The following is a 24,867-nucleotide window of genomic DNA, read 5'->3' on the forward strand; positions in this document are numbered from 1 at the left end:
GATGACCAAATTTTTATTTATTTATTTTTTTTTTAGGTGAACTGTCCCTTTAACTCAGGGGTGCCCAAACTTTTTCTTATAAAGGGCCAAAAACAAAACTTGATTAAAGGCTGTGGGTCAAAGTCCAACAAACCAAACTGTGTTAAATTCAATTTGCCATGAGTAATTTCCGAATTTAAATGCTAATATTAAAAAATGACTAGCAATGTTACTTTAAAACATATTAATTAATGATGCAGTATCATATTTAATATTTTATAATGGATTTATATTAAAAATATAAACAACCTCATTTAAAACACAATGGAGTTCAAAGCTGAATACACTAGTTGAGCTGCTCAGTGATGTCTTGTGCATTGTCCTCTATCTGACAGTATTTACATTTAAAAAAATCAAATACATTTACAACATTTAAACAAAGCATCTAATTTTAGTTGGCTTTTTTGTAGCTTCGCAATTAAACAAACAAAAAAAAAACAAAAGGTTACATTACATTCGAAACGAAAATCTCTGTCAAAGTCATTCGCCCCAACCAGCTCCTCTTCATTCTCCCTCTCTTTTCTAATGGAATGGAGGGCCAAACCTAAGGTTACAATGGGCCAACTTTGGCACCTCTGCTTTAACAAATAGAGCATTACTGTAAAGTATTAGCGATGCATCTCAACACCAAATATTAATGCATCACAACAGACCACTTATGATTAGTTTCCTCTGAAAAAACACGTAAATAACAGGTTAAACCACACTCTTGATAAAATGTTCCTCCTCACCTGACTCTGCGGATCTGCTGTTCTCCATCTCACATTTCTCCTCTGAGATGCTGGCTTTGCGAGATGTGTGGTGTGAGTCTTGTCCTTCTCTCCGTGTTTCCTCTGGGACCATGTTATCTATTAGCTCCTTAGCGCTGCTACCTCTGCCAAAAGGACCCGGTCGTGACGGCCCCAAACTCACAGGCTTTTCACTGCGCTCGCGACCCATACTGCCTCGACTGACACACAAGTGAGAAAAAAATAAGTACATTTTTCTTTTAATTCTGAATTTATATGTGTAGCTTAAGTGTGCGGTCAGATGATGTTTACCTTCCCAGCGAGCGTCTGGGCTCAGATTCAGAGGTTTGGGCCGGAGTTGAACTGGATTGAGACGTGGATGACTGCAGTGCTGAATAGCGGTTCAGAGTGTTTCCGGCAGAGCGGGTCAACTCTGGAAATGCATGCACACATGTGTAATACATAAAGCAATATTTAATTTATAGTGAATGTACAGTCAATTTAAAGGACATCTATTTTACCTCTTTTACCAGATGTTAGATACGCTTTTAGTGTCTCCAGAATGTGTCTGTAGTTTTAGCTCAAAATAACCATCAGATTATTTATAATAGCCACCAGAATCTGCCCATTTTAGTGTCTGAGTAAACTGTAGCTGTTTTTGTAGCCTATGGCTTTAAATGCAAATAAGCTGCTAATCCCCACCCACTGTTCCCACATACGTGTCTGCTTCTCATTATGCGTTACGTCAGATAAACAACACAATTACAGAGACAGATCGGATGAAGCTGAAATACAACTTAAGTAAAAAATACCAAGTAAGTTTATTTGATGTATTTGTGGTGGAGTTTATTCAAGCCTTTCTGTAACGATGATTGTCACACAAACATATTAGCTTTTACTGACACCATGTGGCCGTAGTTATTGCAGAGGTTAAGAATTAGATAGCAATTTTACTGTCTTTATCACAAACATGCTCTGTTTTAAAAACGTTTTAAACTTATAAAGCATATAATAATCACAGAGAGTTGTAACAAATATTTGAATCCCAGTTTATTTGCAAAATAATCTTCTGTGGACTTGTGTATAGATGCATTATAGAAACATGGCGCCTGCCTGTCAATCAATTCCACGAGCGGGGAAAACCACACTCTTACATCATGTTGCAGTGGGCCTCAAAATCACTGAGATTTGGGTCCTATTTTAACGTTAGGCAATTTTAAACAAGAGAATTGCTGGGTTTATATTACTCCAGTATGACAGTGGACACTACACTTTCACACTGCTCTGTCCAAACAGCTTACAAAAGTACATTTTCATCATAAGTGCCCTGATATACAGTACATGAAATTTGGTAGTTAACCCTTGTGTGCTGCTGGAGATGTTTTCATCCACTCAGTGGTGATCTTGAGTCTTAATTTAGCCACAATGTTCTCAGTGTTTCAGCAAGTGGAATGATTTTTGTTGACAAATCCTGTTTTGGACACATACTTTGGGAAAAAAACGTAAAAAAAATTCCAAAATGCAACAATACACTCAAATTTACTACTCTTTCATTATGTTAGTGGCTGTTTTTGCCCCATTGACTTCCATTTTACTTTACTTTTACGTTTTTAAAGTACTTTTTACTTCTATTTAAATTTTGATTGGGAAGAGGTCAAATTTGATTGGATTTTTGGGAAGAGGGAAAATCTGTCATCAGTTGCAGTGCAAAAAAAACCCTTAGTTTCTGGCTTTTATATGGTATTTAATGTGTGTGAGTGTGTGTGTGTGACACCTTTGCGCACTTATCTTGATAAGACTGTCAAAATCAAAATTAGCAGCTCAGCTCTCAGAAGATGGTAAACATAGTAAGTGTATTTATGCACAGACACACTATAATGTTCTGTTTTACTCCACAGAACTCTATATAAAAGGCAAACCTTTTTGCATAGGCCTATCTAAAGGGTAATGCTGCCAAGTGATGATCAACAGTAAAAGTACCTTTTAGCTCTTCCCAACAGGGAAATGCACCAAAATTTAATGCAGGATTGTATGTCGTCATGGCTTTGCAATCAAAAAATGTCATTATAATGAAAGTCAAAGGGGCAAAAACAGCCCCGAACATAATAAAAGGTTAGTCAATTTGAACAGTAGACAAGGGTTAAACAAAGTCTTTATATGCTACAGCTATTGGAAACTTGTGGGCTAGAAACTTCCATTCACTTTCATTTCAGCCATAAAATACAGCTGTTCAATGTTGATTTTTGGTTTTATGTATAGTCATTAACACATTTGTTTTGCATAGAAAGTAGTTTGAATTTATTATTCCTAGTTATTTTTCCCATTAGCAAATAAATCAGAAGTTGTAAACAATCACAGGAAGGACATTACTTCCACAATGCAGAATATGGTCAATATTGTGTGTGATTGTTGTTTGTTTCTCACCAGAGTCGCTGGCTTTTGCTCCGCCGCTGCTGCCTTTCACCCAGTTGATCTGAGCTCGCGGACCCAGCTGAATCTTTTCATCGATTTGCGGCTGTTCAGAGATCACAAAGAGTATGAAAAATCATTATCATCTCTTAGCTACCACATTTTCTAGACTAGCTGTCACACTTGACAACAATTCTCACAGTTAAGACACACAAACTGGAGTGTAAGTTACGTTTTACATTCTTCTAAGTTATGTTTTACATTAATTCAAAGATTATGTAAAGTCGACTACTACTAGTTGCAAATAAAACAAATTAGATAATGTATTTTGGAATACTCTGGAATGCTAAAACATTTTAATGATGGTTGAAATCAAATGTGGAGTCAATCTCATCTTGCCATCCTGTGCTGAACATAACAATTAAGATAAAAATCAGCAGATGGCAGTGTAATTCCAATTATTTTTGTGCTGACAAATCAGATTAAATCCACTGGTTCAGATAGAAAATGACAAGTTTTTTGTGTGAAATATGACATATTTGTGCAGTGGCCTACAGTATATATCTTTTCACCTTGGAGATCTTTGGGATCTTTGTAGGGTCGATAGTCCTGCTGTTTTTGGTAGTGGGCACAGTGTTCCAAGTCTCCTCTCTCATTGAACGCTGTTCTCTCTGATCTGCAATTACAGTCCCAGGAACAGTGTGTTACACAAATCACCTCACAACAAATCAACACTGGCCAATATTAACAGCTTAGGTATAATACATCCAAGAAATTAACACTTTCCTCAGTTTACTTCCCCTCGGGTGGTTCTAAACCTTTATGAATTTCTTTCTTCTTTTGACAACGAAACAAGATACTCTGTAGACTTTTAGAAACCAGCAGCCACTAACATCAATATTAGAAATTAAAAATACTATGGAAGTCAATAGCTGTTTTAGCTAATGCTATTAGCTGTTGTTAAATGTCCTCAAATATATATATTTTTGGTGTACAACAGAAAGAATTTCTCAAACCTGGAGGCCTACATAAATGATATAATCATGGACCACAAGAATCTTTCCTTCTTGAAACATAAAAACATATAAATTTCAGGTTTTATTACAATACTTATAAGAGGTTTGTATAGATAACAACATCACTGGATGTCTCATGAAATTTGTTTTGTATAAATTGCTATAATAATAATTCTTTAAATATATATTTATATATAATATTTTAATATACCACTCCTAGTTTTGAATAATAATAATAGTAATAAAAATAATACAAATTTTATAATAAATCTGCATTTCATAACAAATGTTCAACTTCTTGCCTTTAATAGCTAACTTAAAATTCATTATTTTATTCATTTTTATTTAATCATATTATTTAGAGACTCATTCACAAGCTCTCATACATTTAGAGGAATTATTCCACTTAATTAATCAGAAATATTTTTAAACTACCGTTGTGTGAAAAAGACCTAACACCACAATTAACCGTTGTTAACCAATAAATGTTTTGTAAAGTTCTTTGAAATGTGACGTTCTTATTCGATGTTTGACATAATCTCAACTGTAAAATGGGTGAGACAGAGTAGCTCCTTTAAAAAATCAGCCAACAGCATTTCGTTTTATTTTTACAGCTCTGCCAGTGAGAATTGTTGAGATCAAATGAAAATTAAAATAAAATGTGTCTTAGAGGAGGCGGGGCATGTCAGATACTAGAGAGCATTTGATTTGTCAAGATTTGATGAGAAACTTACATAGGAGGTGATGTGTGATTTTGTCACCATTTTGAAGCACACTAACTAACAGATATCCTTCAAAACATTTTTTTAATTTAAGATTTCACAGAACCTTTAAATCAGTCCCCTCAAAAAACAAGCTAATTGCCATAGCTATCTGCTTTTGATTTTCATGGCTTATCTCAGGGTACTGGATTTGTCCTCTGGGTGGTGCTGTAATGGTGGATCTTACCTGGCCTCCTCTTCATGTCTTTAGACAAAAGCTGCTGGTGGACTTTCCTCTGCTCCTCCTGCTCTTCCAGCTTGGCCTCTTTATGGATCTGCTCGATGGTTTTAGGGCCTTGGTCAGCTCTCCGAGAAACCCAGTTATGCTGCACAGCATTCAGAAACAGAGAATTCAATTCAATTCAATCAATATGTGTTTTAATGTGAACAAGTGATTTTCATATTATTTAGTGGTAAAGCTCTAACCTTCCACATTCATTTGGTAGACAGATTTGTGAAATACTGTTTTTACTCTGTTTTCTGCTTGTGGCTTAAACATAAACAGGGTTAACCAGTTTTCTATCAGTGTCAATTTGGAAAATAATTAAATTCGACTCCAAATTATGTAGAACTACTAAAGCACTTTTTAAAAAAAAAAGCTGACTAAACCGGCTTCCATTTTTTTTTTTTTAGGAGAAAAAAGTCTGTATAATCGCTTCCTCTGTTTTTTTGTCTCTTCGCTCTCACACATTTTGAACACTTGAAAAGATAAAAAGTGAAATCTGAGGAATGCGGGAGAGAGACCGAACTAAAGTATGCTGCAGTTAAACAGATGTGAATATGAGTTCATGGTTGAAAGTTATGGCCTTGTGAACACTGTATTTAAACACTACGTGTGAACCAATCCTTCAGACTTCATTATTCTGACGTATTTCCTAATAAAAAACACTGAATAGAGGGGACGGTTTTATTTTTAGGGCTCCTTTTAGCCATCGCTCTCTTCCAACAAACTAACAGTTGGAGAGGAGTTGAGTATATTTTGGCCAATATTCAGAATATTCAGTCTATGCCATCAAATATACGTCAGAGAATAAATTCCATTCCAGACCTGAAGTTCATTTAAAACATTTTTTTTAAAGATTACCAAGGCAAATGATTTTCCTTTGTGTCTTAACGTAAACAGATTAATTGTTCAGTTCAACGATAACAATGTGTACGAAGTAAAAAAAAAAAGAATTGTCCTTGAGCTGCTATAGAAATGTATTATAATTAGTTTTTTTCTGAAGACTTTAGGTTAAGTGTTTTTATTTCCTTGCCAACTTTATTTACTGCGACCAATACAAAATGTTTATACAACAATTATAATAATGCACAATGCAAAAAATGCATTTAGAAACGGTTGAGTTCCCCCTCCCCTTCCTCACAGTGGTTTGGCCCACTGCCTACTTTCTTAGTTCATCTCACCTTCTATACACACACAAACTCGAGTCAGGTGTGTGGCTGTTGAACTCCAGTAAGAAGGATATTTTATTCACTTTTAATAAAGTGACTCTCTTTAATGTAGTTTATGCAGACTCATTCATAATTTTGTTGCGGCAAAATTGCTGAATACTGATGCAATATTCCACGAATCTGCTATATTAGTGATTAAAATATTACTTATCTAGTTAACGTTAGCTTGCTTACAATAGCTTTTTTATAGTGCACTGCAACTAACACATCAAAGCCATTTCTCATGCACTGTTTTATTCGCGACGACTTGGCATAATGTTAACCTAACATTAACAGTCACAATTAGCGTATTGTTTAGCTGTGCATTTACTAAATAATCACTGTGCAACATACAAACTGTATTTTTTGTATAGTCAATTTCTATTCTGTTGTAAAGTGTCTTAATTACCGTAGACACTTCAGAACATATATAAGTAGGCTACATTTATATATGTAAAATTTGACTGTATTATTTGTGTCCCATCCAAAAATTGCTCATGAGAACAAATTTATTATCCCCTACTGTAAAATTTAATTATCGCTCATGCTCATAATAGCCAGGTACTTAAACTAGAGTCTTACCCTTAATTTTATATATACTTATGATTGTAATAAAAAATAAATGTTTGGTCCCGCTTCACATTAAGTGGCCTTAAATACTATGTTCTTACTTCAAAAAATAAGTACAATGTGCTTATTATGTTCACAAACAGTAGTAATGCACAACACTTCTGGTGCTCTTGAAGTGGCATATGGGTAAGCTAAGTGAGAAATCTGGTGGTATAGATAGTTTAACATTGGGTTAAGATAAGGAATGGGTCAACAGTGTAATCATAAAAGTATTACAAAAAAATTACAGATGTAATTTACAATCAGACCATTTTTTTTAAAAACTAGTACAATGTAAAAACAAAAGTGCATTTTACTGGAAGATTAATTTTCATGTAAGTACATAAAAATGAAGGTCACTTCATTTTAATTTTTACAAATGTAATATATTTGCAATAAAGCAGCTGAATAATCATCTCACATGATCTTTCAGAAATCCTAATGTTTTGATAACAAATTTGCAAAAACAGATGGACAGTACTCAGTCATTATAATAACAAAAAGCAAACCCCAAGGGTTAACAGTTCATAAGCCAGTATAGATTACGATGTGTTTCATTAAAACAAAACCAATACAAATTCAAACCCACTACACAGATGTTCTTGCTTCTTTCTCTATCAAAACCAGGCTTTTATAAACATCTTTCTCAACACACACATATGCGCACGCGCACACTTGCACACACACACACGCACAAACAAACACAATCCCAATCCCCCATGGCACTCACCAGTCTCAGATCTATCACATCCTGCAGCATGAACCGTATCCGAGACGAGGTCTTGCGCTCTTTGACAATTTTCTCCATCTGGTTGAAGTACTGGTCCATTCGGGGCTATTCAAGGACACAGAGCAGACAGCAATAAACAACACATCAGATCAATATCAAAGACTGAGTTCATGTGCTTGTGTACGCTTGTCAATTGCAACTTGCTTCTTTCAAAAACGATTGATTTAAAAAAAAAGTTGTTTTTATTTCATTGTGGCAATGATGTGTGATCCCACAGCACAGATCTGTAGCCATCCATTAAAAAGTACACTGGTGTTGTCAGGATAAACAGTTTTAAAGTACAAATGAAATAAAAACTAACCATATGATTTTGTTAGCTCACATTGCAAGTTTTGTGGGGCACAATTCATCTGTGCAAGTCATTAAGAAAAAAAATGTACGCCCTTCGAATCTTTAATTGTAATCTAAAAATGCACTTCCTGTTTTTTTTAGTTAAATTGTCAGATCATGTATATCTTAAGAAATGGGCGTGAATTACATACTTATTCACATTGCTCCAGCTGTCAGTTTTGACAACAAACAGAAATGGTGAGCAGGAGGTGTCTGTTAGGTTGTAATAACACTTCTAAAACCCTTTTCCGATCTTTCTAAATTAAAAGCCTAACTTATTATATCCAATCAGCTCACAGTAGAAAAAGTGAGCTGATTGGATATAATAAGGTAGGTTGCAGCTTCTGGTTCACACAGACTTTAAAGTAAACCACAGTATATTTGTTGACAGTTAAGCCTGGTTTATACTTCTGCATCGAGTGATATCTGCATCGGCGTAACCCACGGCACATACCTTGCACGTTGCCGTGCATTTTTACTTCTGCGCGCTGTTAGTGTTGCTTTGCATTAACACTTCAACAAGTGTACAAGTGGCTTAAACTAGCTCATTCAGAGGCCTGAACTGGTGGACATGCAACAACTTTAATCATAAGACAAACACAAAACAACAGTCTCCATCTGGAGAACATTCGCTTGTAAACACTCGCTTCATCGGGCTCACGTGGCTCTCGGTCCCGCCCACACTCGTCAGCGCTATCAAGCTGACCAATCACAGTGCTTGCTCTATGCATCATTGTAGTTACATTTTTTGAGGTGCGCATCAGCGACTGCCACGGCAAGGGCTACGCGTCCACACGCAGGCTGCGCTAGAGCATACGTATGCGCTTGACGCAGAAGTATAAATCAGCCTTAAGTATTGTCATTTCAAATTGTCATTATAATTAAAACCGTGATTATCACGGTACTGATAACTCACGGTAAATCCTGTAAGGGCAAAATCACATCAAATATGCTTTTTGCAATGAGAGGCGCCTTTTTTGAATAATTTACTAACAGCCATGAGTGTTTTGCACATTACATCTGTTGCATCTTTTTCATTCACCAATCAAATGAAAGCAGAGGCGAGGTTTCCGTTGAGGTGACAGCAGTGTTTGTGTTGTCAAGATGACTACGGAGACTTCTGAAGATGGAGGAGAGACTAGTGATTGCTGTTTTGAGTGATCTGGAGCTGTACGACTCAAAAAGCTTGAATATCATAATATCATTAAATATTTAAATTATAACAATATCAACAGCAATACTCTCACACAATACGCAGCTGATTTAGTTGTTGCCTACCAAGATAAAAAGCGCAACAAAAAGGCAATGTGGTGCCCCTCATGTGTTTGGAACGAAATATCGCGTTCAGTGTGATCGGCCCCTAACACTGCAATTAGCTAATCTCAAAAGCCTGCAATCTAAATGCTTATTTAAATAGACAGTATAAATATATATTTGAATACAAGCATGTTGTTATCTGATCATTCAAAGTGTGTTCTGCATATTTTAAGAAAACTGAGCTGAAGCTGAAATTGATATTACAAATCAAATAGCAAAATCAGTTTGAAAAATCGCAATTAGATAATTACGTCAAAATCACTTTTTGGCCTTTAATAAGCAGGTGTATCCACAGTTGTGTAAAAACAACATATACATGTATCCCTGTGAGGTAGTTTTCAAAGTGCAAGTTTAGCAAACAAGTCAAATGTAAATGTAAAATAAGACAAAATCTAAATGTACCTACAATATAAAATACACACACACACACACACACACACACACACACACACACACACACACACACACACACACACACACACACACACACACACACAAAACACACAAACAAAATACAAACAAACAAATCGAAAATGTAGAGATCCATGCTTATGTTGTTTATTAAAAAATTGCATAAGGCTGCAAGGATGCATTTGATCTGTAGTTAGTTCATTCTCATATACAATAATTGATGAAATACCCCAACTGTATGTGTGGGACATTTACATTTTCAGGCCATTTTAACAAAACCAGAATTATGTCGATAATGGTGATACTTTTGTTCACTATAACTGTGTTATGACATTTTCAGATCAATACATCTCTAAAGGACATAGGTACCACTGACACACTGACATCACTGTAAATCTAAAAGCGTTTTAAGGTACAGAACTGCACTACATCATCAAGGTCAATAAACGCACAACCTATCCCCCCACCTGCCTCCCTGCGAGCTGACAAAATGCCTGTTTCTGCTACAAGGTCAGCGATACAGAAAGAATGGATACAGAAAACATTCACCCCTCTTGCCCAACACTTGGCTGTAGGGTTTACAAAGGTCTGCTGGCCCCAGCTGGAACACATTTACCCTGCGTGTGTATACAGCATTCTGAATGTATTCATCTTCACGCCTGATTATTCCTCATTCTTTCGCTTTACATCAGAGACATTTTTTTTTCAAATTAGAGCTGCAAGGCATTTTAATTATTTCAAATGACAAAAGTATTTTGCAGTCAGATTAAAAGATAAAAACCTCACGATTAAACAGTCATGCCGTAATAATAAGGAGCTACGCTGTGAACTTGGTGAAGAAAATAAAAGTTTTTAAACGTAAAACTGAATGCTGTAAAACACAGACTGACACAAGGGCTGCCGACTTGTAGTCTTGCTGCTTTATCATGACTTTGCATTTTCTGAAGGGAAAATAAGTATTGAATACGTCACTATTTTCTCAGAAAACATATTTCAAAAGGTTCTGTTGACAGTACATTTTCACCGTATGTTGATAAGGACCAAATAAATGTATATATGCAAAGAAAGCAAATCTAAATAGTTTACAAATGAAGTTATGTGTAATAAAATAAAACGACACATGGAAAAAAGTGTTGAACACATGAAGAAAGGGAGGAGTAGAAAGGCAGTGAAAGCCCAGACAGCAGCCACATTCTCTCAGTAGTTATTCAGCAACCCTCCGCCCTTCATTATTGTAAATGAATATTCGCTACTTCAGTCCAACATCTACATTTCCAGGATGATGAAAATGAAAACAGGGAGGATATTTCAGCAAGACAAAGATCCAAAACACTGCAAAGGAAACTCTCAAATGCTTTCAGAGAAAGAACATCTAGCTGTAGAATGGCCCAGCCAATCACCTGACTTAATTCCAATAGAAAATAATAAAGATCAGATCTGACAGATGAGACCCACAGAACCATCAATATTTTTACACTCCGTTGAAGTCTGTCGAAAAACATTTCAGTAGTTCAGTACTTTCTCCTTGTATCATTTCGCTGTTTTTACAGATAACAAATTTTCAAGATATTTTTGTTTTCTTTTATTTTTATGTTTGTACTATTTGGGTTTTTACCAAAATCTGGTTCAATTCCATGTTAGCAGGTCCTTTAGAAATATTATTCCCAGGAAAACAGACCACAGAATGATTATCTCAATGTAGATATCCAATAAAATCAATTTCGATTTTGCCTTCTAAGTGAGCACATTATTTTTGTTTATCTTTTGTTATTCAATGAAGTAAACATCAGGATAAAGGAGTCTTCAAACCAGAAATATCTGATCATCATTCACATTGCTGTTTATATTACACTTGCATCACCAAGTCAATGACTGGCGCATTTGTATTACATTCCAGAAAGCTCCGTTATCAGCACCATGATAGAAAATGAAACCATATCTGTGGCGACTGGCCCGGATTTGCATGGAATGGAATGGTTAAAGGTCCCATGAAATTAAAATATATATTTTTAAAATATATAGTATCTGTATCTGTAAAGCAGAGCTGTGATGAAAACTAAACGCTATTGGCTGTTTTTATTGTAAAGAAAAGGAGCTGCTATATGTCCCATCCTGTAATCATCTTTCATTTGCCATTGTTAAACATTGAATAAAAAAAATTCACATTTCAAAGCACTTTACTAGAGCATTGGGCCCTATAGTAGGTAAGCAGCTTCTGTGTAGTAAATGCTGCTCCATCTGAAATAATGTGCTTTTTAAATTAGCAACATGAACATGAAAATTGCCTTGGATTAACCTCCTAGCCCTATTTTTAAAATAACATTTTGTATCTTACTTAATAAACAAAAAAGAAATTGGTTTGTGTCTTTATGCTACCATACTCAAAATATACAAAATCACTAACACACCACCAATATCCAACAAAACTGACCTACTGGACAACAATGTCAGCAGTCACAAAAACAACAAAGCTGCCCATCTAAACACCAACAGAGCTGCAGAAATCCCTTTGGACTAAAAGGTCTCGGTTTGAACTGTTTTCCTCCAGAACAGTTTTTCTGTCCCTCCTCTTTGAGTATGACAGTTAACACCTTCCAGCATGAGCTTTAGTGGCCTACTGTGTGCTGCCTTTCCAGAACACTGAACTGATTTATTAGTAGCCTGTTTGAACAAAACAAACAGCAGAGGCGTGCTGAAGGAATGCCAAGTGATTATGCGCTTAGTTAAGAATTGATCTAAAAATTCATCTTTGGCTGTCCTTTTATGCTAAATAAAGCTCCAATGGTTATGTAGTGTATTCTTGGTCTCAGACAGCACACCCACAGGCCGCCTACAGGCAGCTCACGGACCGTCTGATGGATATTGCACATGACATTTTCAAATACTTTCTAAAAAATGGAAAACCCTTTTCTGATTGGCTAAAGATATGCAATTTACATTGGGGAAACATGTTTTGTTCTGTATGCCAGAAAACAAATGTGTTTACATGCTCCCACGCTCAAGGTGAAACAAATTTCACAATTTGGCAATATTTTCAATGTTCTGGCAATAAACGTTTGAAAGATTTTCAAGACTTTTCTATGAGGAACTTAAAAGCACATCTGCACAGGATTTCAGATTTACCTACTGCTAAACATCCTGTACAAATCTGTGTTTGGTCCCTTCACATGGAATGTACGGTCTGAAATGAATGTGTTTAGCCTCTTTACATGTCTGTGTGGTCTGAAATAAAAGTTTAGTCATTTTACATGTCAATATGACCAATTGAATCTGTCCTAAATTAAGAATAAATGTATTCATGGTCTGAAATTAAGACAACAAATAACTTTTAAGCCATTTTCGTGAATATTTCTTGTCAATATTTCAATCTCCATTCAGCAACAAACTGTGAATGTGCATAGTTTAGTTATAAGCAGGTTTTTGTAAGCTATTGTTTAAAAAAATTATGTCAGACCATTTTTTTAATTAAACCTTTGATCTTTATTTAGGAATAATTAAATTGATTTTCAATGACATAAAAAAGCCGCTTAAAATAAAATCAATTGTAAAAAAAAAAAATCAAAAAAAAAATCACTAATACTAACAATATTAAGAAATATTTCTTTACCACCAAATCAGCAACATCAGATTCAATTCTGACACTGAAGACTGAAACGATGCAGAAAATTCTGCTTTGACATTACAGAACAAAATAACTTAAGGCTGATCAATGTCTTATGCCTCATTCAGACATGAATGGGTGGCCTGGGTGGTGACCTGCTGCAAACCGGTCTGTGTAGTTATACACATCAAAAATAAAACCGGCCTCTGAGCGAGTAGGGAGAGGACCACGTGAGCTCTTTTGGTGCTCCTATTGACTGTCGCTTAAGAAAGTCGCTCTTCATTTGTATAAAGTTAAAGGATTCTCAACGTTGTGGCATCGCTCGACAAGCCCACCTAGAGGTCTGGTTGACCAGGTCGCCAGAAGTTGATCGCTCTCCATTAAAATGAACAGTCACTTGTCGATTTGCCGATGTGAGTCGCTTGCAGTGTGAATTATATACTTCTGTGTCAAGTGCACATGTATGGTCTGGCTTAGTCTTTGCGCTGTCACATAGCCCTAGCTGTGGCTGACACTGACAATGTTGCTGACGCGCACCTCTCGATAAATGTAAACACACGTTGCAACAATGCATAGAGCAAGCTCTGTGATTGGTCAGTTTGGTAGCTGTGTGGGCATGCGGTGGTTCCTGCCTCTGAATGAGTAAGTTTGAGCTACTTGTACAATAAGGTAGTGTTCAGCAAAAACAAAACACATGCAAAGAAACACGTCAAAAAAAAACATAAAAACCTACTGCCAGCTAGCATTTCGGAAGTGTTATTGTAGAGCAACACAAACAGCATGCAGAAGTATAAATGCACAACTACATGCAAGGCAGGAGTCACATCGATCACTCGATGCAGAAGTATAAATCATCCCTTAAAGTATATTAAAATGCAAAACATATATTTTTAATTTAAATAATATTTAAACATAATACAGTTGTTTTGATCAAATAAATGCAGCCTTTCTGCACACAAGATTTTTCCAAAAACACCTTAAAATCATCTCAATTTTAATGACAAATGACAGCATATGTACTGCAACATGAAGATGTGGACAAAAAAAATCCTTTATCTTCTAATAATTTACTAAATTACCCACAACCCTTTGCATGTTAGAAAAGTAAATATCTTTGAAGACAGTACTATCACTCTTTGAATTTGGCATAAAACCATATATTATAAATAAAACAAAAAAAGTAACTCTCAAAATAACAGATTTAATAATGTTTGGTGCATGACAAATTTCAATTTCAGACCCTCCTTTTCAACTGGATGGTAGCTTTCAGTTTAAAAAGCTAGCTCTTGACCTGATTGCGAAGATGATCATACTTTTCTTTTTTTTTTTTTTTACTGTAATAAGCTTTTACTATCAATCATGGTCATATAAGATGACTTGAATAAAGAGCAAGATATTCAACCTTGGACACAGCTTAAACCTTTCAAATTTTTACCGTTCCAAGAATTTCACCATGGATGTTTTGAAATTCATAACAACACGGCTACATAATGTATAATAGAAAACTGCTGCATGAGTTACCTTGGCCTTCTCGAAGTCCAGGTCTTTGCCGATGGTGGTGAGGAGTCTGCAGAGGCACTCTAAGCTCTCATCATCGTGGTTTTTGAGCAGTTTCACCACGCAGTCATGCATGATGGGCTCTGTCAACATCTTGAGCTTGAACAGCTCGCCGATGAATTTGATATTTCCAGTGGAGCGACGTCTGGCCTTGTCCTTCGCCTCCTCCAGCTCCTCCTGCAGTCTTTCCTTTTCTGTGGGCTACAAGAGAACCAGGTTTCCAGATAAATACAATCGTGCTTTCAGAGTTCAGAAATGTTTTTTTTCTTTCTTTTTTTTTAAGAATAATGTAAACAAAAACTAATTCTGCCATTATTTAGTCTCAATGTATACAATGTAATACATTGTAAACATTTAAAACTGAGTCTGAAGTACTAAAACTACTACTGAATTACCTAGTTAAACTGACACAAAAAAATTAAACAGAAAACAAACTATCAAATGCAAATAAACTGTAAAAATGTCAACACACACACTCCAAAGACATGCGAATTATTCAAGTGAATTGAATAAACTAAATTGGCTGTTGTGCATGAGCCCTTAAGTGAATGCGAGAACGTATGGATGTTTCCTAGTACTGGGTAGTAGCTAAAAGAAAAAATTTTTGACGGAATAGTTGGCAGTTCATTTCACTGTGGCAACCCCTGATAAATAAGGGACTAAGCCAAAGGAAAATGAATGATGTTTTGGGCAAACATCCTACTAAATACACCTGGGCTAGTGAATACAGTACATTAATATGCATTACAGATGAACAACAAAGTCAAGCAAGTCTAAATCAATTTTGAATAATCTTGATGAATGAATTACTGATGTGGCAGAGTCAATCTCCTTTTGTTTTCTCTCCAGGACAACGTCATCTACTTTGTCCCTCTCGAATTCCTTTTGACAGCGATTCAACAGGAGCTTCCGGAAGTTCACCGTTGTATTAGGTTTGTCTGCTGTGGGCACTTTGAGCTGCGATTAGATTAAAAGAGAAAGAAATGGGCATGACATTACATTGCATTGTTTATTGAAAGACACTGAAGGTGAATCACAGTAATCATCATACTTGTTACAATAAGAATATCAAGCATAATTTGTATTACAAGTTTCCATACATATTGTGTTATATGCAAACGAGGCACTGCTGAATAAAAAATGTGCTATTTTGCTTACATTTCATGCACAAATATATGAATTAATACAGGTTTAAAGTTTTTAATTTTTGTTATTATCATTACTATTACTAGTTGCAATTACTAATTGTTACTATTACTATTATTTTGACAAATAAAAAAAAAGGTTTCCTACAGAAGGGACTTGGGTATCTTTTAGTAAAAAAAAGGCAGAAAAAAAAACAATCTCAACATTTTTGTCAAATTAAATGTTGCATTGTGTATAAATGTACAAATTATATATAAACAAATCCCTCTGTAAAAACCTTTTAGTCTAAAGATAAGAATTAATTACTGCTGAAGTGGAGATTTATGGCTCAGCAAATAAGAAAAGAAAAAACTCATTTTGAGAAAACTGTCTTAAAAAATGTTTTGTAATTGAAATCTTCAGAAACAAATCAATGAAATACAATAAAACAAACATTAAGTGTATTTTCCATCCTTTTAGACTGTGAAAGCACTTCATAAAGAGCCAAAAAGGCCACAGTTTTAAAACAGACAGAAGCAAGCAGTGTGTTTGGAACGTACCGTGGCCAGGCAGCGACACATGTTGGCGTAGGCCACAGAGAAGCTGGGCTCATCGATGGCCTTCTCAAACACAAGATCGATGACTCCTTTAAGCCTCTCCTCTGTGTTGATAGTAAGATCCGTCACTTGCTTCATCAGCTGATGAAACATCTGCGGCGTGAGCTTGTTTAAAATGCTACGAACTTTCCGGAACAACTCCTGAAGTGCCAAAAGATAGCCAACACATTGTAGTAAAATCAACTAAACGTTCATCAAATAAAGTAAACACATTTTCATCATTAACAAATCAGGACTTAAATTGTGTAGCTGAAACAAATGAATAAAAATCCTGATCAAAACAATTGACAAGCACCTTGTCTTGAGTGCTACTTTTACTGTGGATGTTTCATGATGGATATATAAGCTCTAGAGGCCAAACCTGGGTTCTGATGGTTTCTGGGTCCTCTGCGACACCCTCTCTCTTCATCCCAGGTTTCCAAGCATTTTCTGCCTTCTTGAGCTGAACATCATCACTGACAGACAGGTTTACGATGATCTTGCGTGGTGGGAGTCGTCGCACATTTAAAAGCTGTTAACAGATTGTTGTACAAAAAAAGTAATGACTTTAAAAATAATTGCATGTTTTATCATGTATAAATATAAAATGACATTTAGCTGCATCTTGATATGGAATAAATGTTTTGAGCGCTCAGAGGTAATTAGCTTCACATAGATTTTATTTTTATTACTTCATTTATAATTATAATGTTATGAATATTATATATGAAAAATAATCATATAAATAATTTAAATATTGAAATAATTAAATATATTAAACATTAGAAAATAGAAGATGTGTAAGATTAAGTAACATTTTAAATGTCAAATTAATTAAAAGCACTAATAAATATACAATTCACAAAAGCTTAGCAACTAACTACTGCACGAATAAGATATTTTCTATTCTTTAAATTTATTATTAGAGTTTGGCATGAACACAATAATTGATTGAATATTGTTAAATTTAATGCTGAGTGTTGACTCTTAAACTATTGAGATCAATGTACAGAAAAGCATGTGATGATGAGGGTGCCTTTTTGTTTTATTAGGTTTTCTCATGTTTTGTGGTTAGTAGGGAGGTAAGTAAATGTTTCATTTGTTAATTTATGTGCAGGTAAGAGGGTTTAAAACTTAGTTAGCTGCTGAGCTTTTGTTTAATATTTTGGCTTGATCTCTACAAGATGTTTATGTCTCCTTCAAATTCAAATGTCAAATAATTTAGACTTTTCATTATTTCTTTGGTCAATCGTCTTTGTTGTTGCTTTCTTTTGAATGGGAGATGAGACTGGGCTCCTCATTAATTTTAGAGGTGTCCTATTTAATTTAATTTAATTTATTGTTATTACCATGCAAAGTTTAGAGAACGTAACAGCAAACTAACAGAAAGAGGGGCGTGGTTAAGAAAATTGAGGCTGAACATGCCAAACTGACATCAACAGAAGGACCGCCACTACTAGAATGGCCATTAAAGTGGTCCGTTTGTGTTTTATTTTCAAAATGTTTGATTAATGTAAAGGTCCTGCTTGTCTATAATTGTCAGAATTTTATTTGATTAATTATTTACTTGGGGCGAGCCAGTGGCGCAGTAGGTAGTGCTGTCGCCTTACAGCAAGAAGGTCGCTGGTTCGAACCTCGGCTCAGTTGGCGTTTCTGTGTGGAGTTTGCATGTTCTCCCTGCCTTCGCGGGGGTTTCCTCCGGGTGCTCCGGTTTCCCCCAGAGTCCAAAGACATGTGGTACAGGTGAATTGGGTAGGCTAAATTGTCCGTAGTGTATGAGTGTGTATGTGAATGTGTGTGTATGTTTCCCAGAGATGGGTTGCAGCTGGAAGGGCATCCTCTGCGTAAAAAACCTGCTGGATAAGTTGGCGGTTCATTCCGCTGTGGCGACCCCGGATTAATAAAGGGACTAAGCTGACAAGAAAATGAATGAATTAATTATTTACTTGTTTTTATGTGTGTTTGTTTGGTTTCTTAATTTATATTTTATTTTATAGTTTTTACTATTATTATTATTATTATTTATATTCTATCACACTGGATTTATATTGTTTGTTCTATTGTTATGTATCAGTTGCTTAAAGGTCCCAGGAAGTGCTTTGAAATGTGCATTTTTATTCAATATATGACAAACTTGAAGAGAGGGTGGGACATAGTGTAGACCCTCCACTCTTTTAAAAACAGCCAGTAGAGTTTTGTTTTATCACCGCTCTGCCAGTAAGAGTGGTTGAGCTTAAGGGCATCAAATGTGAAGCACCTTAAAGGGGGCGGGGCATGTCAGATACTAGAGAGCATTTCATTGGTCACGATATAATGAGACACCAGCTATAACTAGCCTATATATCCTAAAAAACTAACAATACTGATACTAACATTTACAAACTTTTATTATTTAATTTCAATATCAGTTAGCATTTCAGTGTGGAGTTTGCATGTTCTCCAAGGTGTCCTCCGGGTGCTTTGAGTTCCCCCACAAGTACAAAGACATTCGCTATAGGTAAATTGGGTAAGCTAAATTGCCTGCAGTGTATGTGTGAATAAGAGACAGAATGGGTGTTTCCCAGTGATAGGTTGCAGCTGGAAGAGCTGCATAAAACATGCTGGATAAGTTGGCGGTCAATTAATGCATTTTAAATTCATGGGACCTTTAAAGCATAGTAAAAAAAGGGCCGCCAATCCAAACACAGAAGCAAATGGTTAACATGTGCTAGCAAACTAAATATTGTACATTTTGACTTCACACAGACTTTAAACTCAACTGACTATTGAATGTTGTTAAATTATTAACTAATTATTTGCAGTAGAGGGGATTTAAATGAGTCTCTAATAAAGCATATTATTTAAATTAATTACTGCCTAGAACTCACCGGGGCTCCGCGTCCTCCTGCCATCTGCCTGCTGAAATCAGCAAAAGCAGGAGTGAAATCCTGAGGCGTCCCTCTGGAAATCAACCTGGGGTCCACAGACCTCAGAGGCAGCTTGTTTTGGTTCATCTGAAAACAGCAAAAAGAGCATTTCCCTTAAACATCCAGCAGAGGTCGCAGTGAGAAGCAGAGCTGTGTCCATGAATGAAACAGCAGATCTCCTCCTATTCCTCCCCTCCTGCTCATCCTGATCTTCAACTATCTTTCCCTTTATCACAATCGGTATGACAGAAACTGCTTCGAGATCCGAATTTCCTCGGATTGCACCGCCAAGGGGAAACAATGTTCACCATGGAGACCAGCTCCATTTGTTATTTATACATCAACAACATGTTCGGCGATTTACGCTCCAGTCAACTTGTGACGAAGAGAGCAAGAAAGGCTAAAAACAGATGTGAGCGAGACTGCAAACTAGGAACTGAAATGGGAAACTGAAAGAATGGAGTGAAACAAGTGTTGTTGGAAACAGTAACCAAGAAAGCATACACAAATGACAATAATAAACACACCAACAGAGTTTAGTATCAGACAGGGGAAGGGCATTTATTTTCTTTCGTCTTTAGGCTAAATGATGCCTACTGCCAACTATGACATAACCGCCATGCAATTTTAATGGAAACAGGACGTCAAGGGAGTTTCATGGCTGAAAAGTGCAGCTCGGATGAAGTTTAGAAGTTGGGGGAACATGCTTGTGTTACTGTACTTTTCATGTTTTAAATGTAAATAAACATTGTGTGTCTGTTTTCTTTTTTATTAAGATGTTTCAGCAAGGAATGAGCTTTCGACAATTAAAATGGTCAGGATCATCCTGTTAACCTTGTTAAAAGGGTTATGAGGTTAATAATTCTTGGAGTGTGGATGCGGTGCATAAGAAGTAAGATTAATAAATGCATGTTCATTTGAGGAATCCGTTCCCATTAAATATTTCCACAAAATATGTTAATATTTAATCTGGCAAGAGCTGCACAGTTTATGATTGGTTGTACTTTTCTTGGCATAATGTTCAAGCAGGTAACAACATTAATATAAAGTCAATGAGATTAAATATTTTTTCTAAAATAATGCTCCGTTTTCTGAAAACAGGCTAATGAGATGTTGAAATTTTGCAAAATAATGCGACATTAACTTAAGTGGTGTGGGCCACTTCAGTAGTTGAGCGTTTTGCTTATGCACACCTTGTATTTTAACTGCCTGCTGCACCTTGCATTTCTGCAATTGCGCTGTGTGTCTGCAGCTGAAAAACGTCAACTCTGAGCGAAAAAAAGCAATACGCAGGTTACGTCTTTTTTATTGTTTAATCAAATGAAAGCAGAGGCGTTCACTTTCCATGAAGTGACAGCAGTTTTTGTGATGTCAAGATGACTAAGGAGACTTTTAAACAAAGGAGAGACTAGAGGTCTCTGTATGGAATAATCCGGAGCTACAGTATATGACCTCACAAATCATGACTATAACAATATTAATAAATATTACAATTATAACAATGAAAAGTGGCACTAGCGCACAATACCAAAGACTATAGAATAAACAAGACGTGTCACTCATAGTTCTGAATGGGAAAAAAATGTAACGGTCAATACGGCAAATGAAGCCCCGCCTTCTAGTAGAGAAGAGCTAATCATCGATCACTATAGACCAGGGCTATTCAATTAGTTTGTCATGGGGCCGGTTCATGAAAAGCATCCTAAACGAAGGGCCAGAGAGATATGACTTGCTATATGAGTGATAACACAACTGCATATGAGCCCATATGCTGTATTTTTGCTCCTTAAGACACCAGCGTTCGTTTTTTCCACATTAAAATGTTAATATATTGTATTTTGAAACTAAATCAGTGCGTATTGTACATATTGTTTTTTAGAGCACAACAAAATCAGTGCATTGCTGAAGTAGACTGCTTCTACATTCAGACACATTCATATGTTATGTTTTGAACTGCATAGCAATTAGGGATGTAACAATTACAGCTTTTGGTTGTACGATTATATAGCCTAAAGAATAATCATGGTTTCACGGTTATCAGCATCTGACAATATATAAGTGTATAACTAATAACCAAAAAGAGCACCTTGTCTAGCACCACATCACTGATTGGAGGCAGTCCCTCGGGCTTCTGCACACAGGCCGGCATAAACTGAAAGCCCAACAGGAAGTCCCGGTCATACTGTCTCTTTCCATTAGATTGCACAAGACCTGGGGGGGGGAAACAACAGCAACAGTAGATATGGTAATGAATAATGGTATATAATAATGGTGAATGGAGAGCAACTGTCAGCAGAGAACTTAAATATTCAATCAAGCTCACAGTGAACAGTTTCAGAACACTAATAGATCTGATCACCAATGATTATCAGAACAAAATAATGTGCATGAAAACCTTCTGGTACCTTTTAATGTCTTTATGGCTTTTCTGAGGCTTAATAATACCACAGAGCTGTACAAGCATCTGAACAACACCCAATCCAGCAAACAAAATCAGTAAAATGTCTGAATAAACAATGACTTAATGGCATAGCTCACCCAAAAAAATAAAAAATAAATCTCACACTCAAGTGTTTCCAATTAATTCATAATGAATTTATTTTACTAAATAGGATATTGAGGAATGCTACAGTATTTTTTTCATTTCATAAATGTCAATGGCTACCAGTTTCCAACATTCTTCAAAATATCTTTATTTGTGTTTAAACTTTTGGGTGAACTACTTTTTCGATTTGATTTTAATTTAGATTTTTTCACCCTTTAATAATCACTCTCAGCATGCTATACGAAACCCCAACCAATTCCTGAGGGAAATCTTACCTTCCTGAATGAGCTGAGTTGGGGAACACATGGAGCCCCTACTGTCCCCGAGCGTCACACCACTGTCCGTGCTCTCAGTCTCAACCCCGTTCCTGAAAGGCTCGGTCTCGGTCTCACCGTTTTCTTCAGAGTGCTTCTCCTGGTGCTCAGGCACTGTAAAGGGGCTGCTGTAGGTCCCTAAGCTTGACTGCAAGACCATCTCATCTCCAGCAGAGCAGTCCTTTGAGGTCTCCTCCTGATGTGAAGCGCAAAAAAAGCAGCATTACACAAGGGGTTATGCGAGATGAATTACTGCATAATGGCTTGTGTCATGATAACAATGTCATTAGTTGCTGTTACGCTATGCAAAGGGAGTTCGCCTACTTTCCAATATAATTAACAATCACATTTAATCTATCAATAAACAAAAGGTAAAAGACAAAACAAAAGTAAATCATTTCTATTATTTAAGGGCGATTAAGTGGATGGACTAGTATCATTTAATGCTCAATTTGAAAAATAATCAAGCAAATTAAAAAAGTATAATGAAATGTTAAGAAATAATTATATTTTATTATTATACTATATTATATTGTTATACTATATTACATTATATTACATCATATTATATCATATTATATTATATTATATCATATTATATTATATTATATTATATTATATTATATTATATTATATTATATTATATTATATTATATTATATTTATTGCAACCCAGTACTGGAAAATACCTATACACACTTTCATTCACACACACAGTCCTATACTATGGCCAATTTAGAATTATTCAATTCACCAATACTGCATGTCTTTGGACTGTGAGGGAAACCCAAGCGGCAACCTCCTGCTCTCCCTTATGAAGCTAATTCGGAAGTAACTGAAACTGCAATTCAAGTTGGCGTTTATGTGTGGAGCTTGCATGTTCTTCCCGCGTTCGCGTGGGTTTCCCCCACAGTCCAATAACATGCGGTACAGGTGAATTGGGAAGGCTAAATAAAATCCATAGTGTGTGAGTGTGAATGGATGTTTCCTAGAAATGGGTTGCAGCTGGAAGGGCATACGCTGTGTAAAAAAATATGCCGGATAAATTGGCAGTTAATTCCGCGGTGGTGACCCCAGATTAATAAAGGGACTTAGTTGAAAAGAGAATGAATGAATAAATTAATTATATTATATTATTTAAAGTCCATTATAAGATAAAAAACAAATGTATTAATTTATTAAAGTCTTTCTGTGTGCCTTTTTAATCTTCAGTTCAGTAATGAATTTTGTAGGATCGAACTACAAACTTTATTCTTGGGGAAAAAAAAAACACAGAACAAAATAACAAAACAAACAAAAAACAAAACTAAATAAAAACTAAAAAACTAAAAACCAAAACAACTTTAACAAAACTAAAAACACAAAACAAAGCAAAACGACAAAACAAAATCAAAAAACAAAACAAAACAAAACACAAAAACACATTTAAATTTTAGTTAAAACACTCATGTCAAAAACATATATCCACACCTCATTTTCTTTCTTCAGCGTTTCCATCATAAGATCTTCGTCGTTTGGTTTCTTCCAAGGCTTTGGTACAACAGGGACAGCTTGGGCTATCACAGAAAGAACAAAACAAATGTTAATCTGTCATTTGAACTTTCCACTTTGCCTGATTTGCTACAGTTATGTAAATACCTGGTGTAAACTTTCTAGAGTTGCTTTGAGTTTGTGATTCTGAAGCATCTTGAGCTTTCAGCTGGACATCGTCTGAGGTCTTGTTCTGCTCTGACACCTCAAGGACAACCGACTGCACTAATGGTGCCAACCCAGGTGGTGGCGCAAGAACAGAAGTGGTGCTGGAGGTGATTGAAGAGGCCTGTACGCCTGGGATCAAGGGCACATGTGCAGCTAGAGAAGGGAGGTGCTCTGCCTGGAGCTCCTCCAAGGCCACTGGAACTTCCTGACCAGACTCCTCCATGAATGATGTACCCTGAATCTCGCAGGATGACGACATCTTTAGGGCTTCCTGGACCTCAGGCTCTTCATAGCTTGAGGGAGTTTGAGGCTCATTGACACCATTTACCACTCTGAGGGACAATGAAGCAGACAATCTGGGAGAAGCTTCAGGAACAGATTCCTCACCGGAGATGACCTGATACGTCTGAGCCTTAGTGGCTGAAGGAGAGATAAATTCTGGTTCTCCTGCGGCAGTGGGTTTGATGCATCCACTTGTAGGATGGGAAGAAACATCCACCTCTGGAGAAGAAGAGACTAGTAATGGAAGACTTGAGATTTCTCTTTTCTCCAAACAGGATTCTGAAGGTCTTGGTCCAGGAGATATAGACTTAATGGGACCAGACTCCATTTTTGGCCTGTCGTCTATAGCTTTCGAAAGAGCAAAATGAAGGTCAAACATAATTAATTAAGAATAAAAGTTCTC

At 36.1% G+C, this 24,867-nt stretch overlaps 1 protein-coding gene across 8 annotated transcripts in view; it reads right to left on the bottom strand.

The window, feature by feature from the left end:
- The window catches only part of eif4g3a (eukaryotic translation initiation factor 4 gamma, 3a), a 91,359-nt gene that overhangs the window by 12,913 nt on the left and 53,579 nt on the right, over window positions 1-24,867 (bottom strand). For 4 of the 8 annotated variants that reach the window (XM_073916798.1, XM_009306090.5, XM_073916801.1 and 1 more), the window contains exons 11-25: window positions 24,123-24,806; window positions 23,955-24,040; window positions 22,447-22,681; window positions 21,713-21,837; window positions 19,588-19,713; window positions 17,103-17,252; window positions 16,685-16,882; window positions 15,810-15,956; window positions 14,964-15,200; window positions 7,724-7,828; window positions 5,141-5,279; window positions 3,749-3,852; window positions 3,192-3,282; window positions 1,080-1,200; window positions 771-988 (exon numbers count right to left, since the gene is read on the bottom strand). In XM_073916798.1, coding sequence (XP_073772899.1) covers window positions 771-988; window positions 1,080-1,200; window positions 3,192-3,282; window positions 3,749-3,852; window positions 5,141-5,279; window positions 7,724-7,828; window positions 14,964-15,200; window positions 15,810-15,956; window positions 16,685-16,882; window positions 17,103-17,252; window positions 19,588-19,713; window positions 21,713-21,837; window positions 22,447-22,681; window positions 23,955-24,040; window positions 24,123-24,806 — 2,766 coding nt within the window. Of the gene's footprint in view, window positions 1-770; window positions 989-1,079; window positions 1,201-3,191; window positions 3,283-3,748; window positions 3,853-5,140; window positions 5,280-7,723; window positions 7,829-14,963; window positions 15,201-15,809; window positions 15,957-16,684; window positions 16,883-17,102; window positions 17,253-19,587; window positions 19,714-21,712; window positions 21,838-22,446; window positions 22,682-23,954; window positions 24,041-24,122; window positions 24,813-24,867 lie in introns of all 8 variants that reach the window. The other 4 variants (XM_689398.10, XM_009306089.5, XM_073916800.1 and 1 more) reach the window with 1 other exon arrangement.

This window comes from Danio rerio, chromosome 11 (genome assembly GCF_049306965.1).
Source record: "Danio rerio strain Tuebingen ecotype United States chromosome 11, GRCz12tu, whole genome shotgun sequence".
In the NCBI taxonomy this organism is placed as follows: domain Eukaryota; kingdom Metazoa; phylum Chordata; class Actinopteri; order Cypriniformes; family Danionidae; genus Danio; species Danio rerio.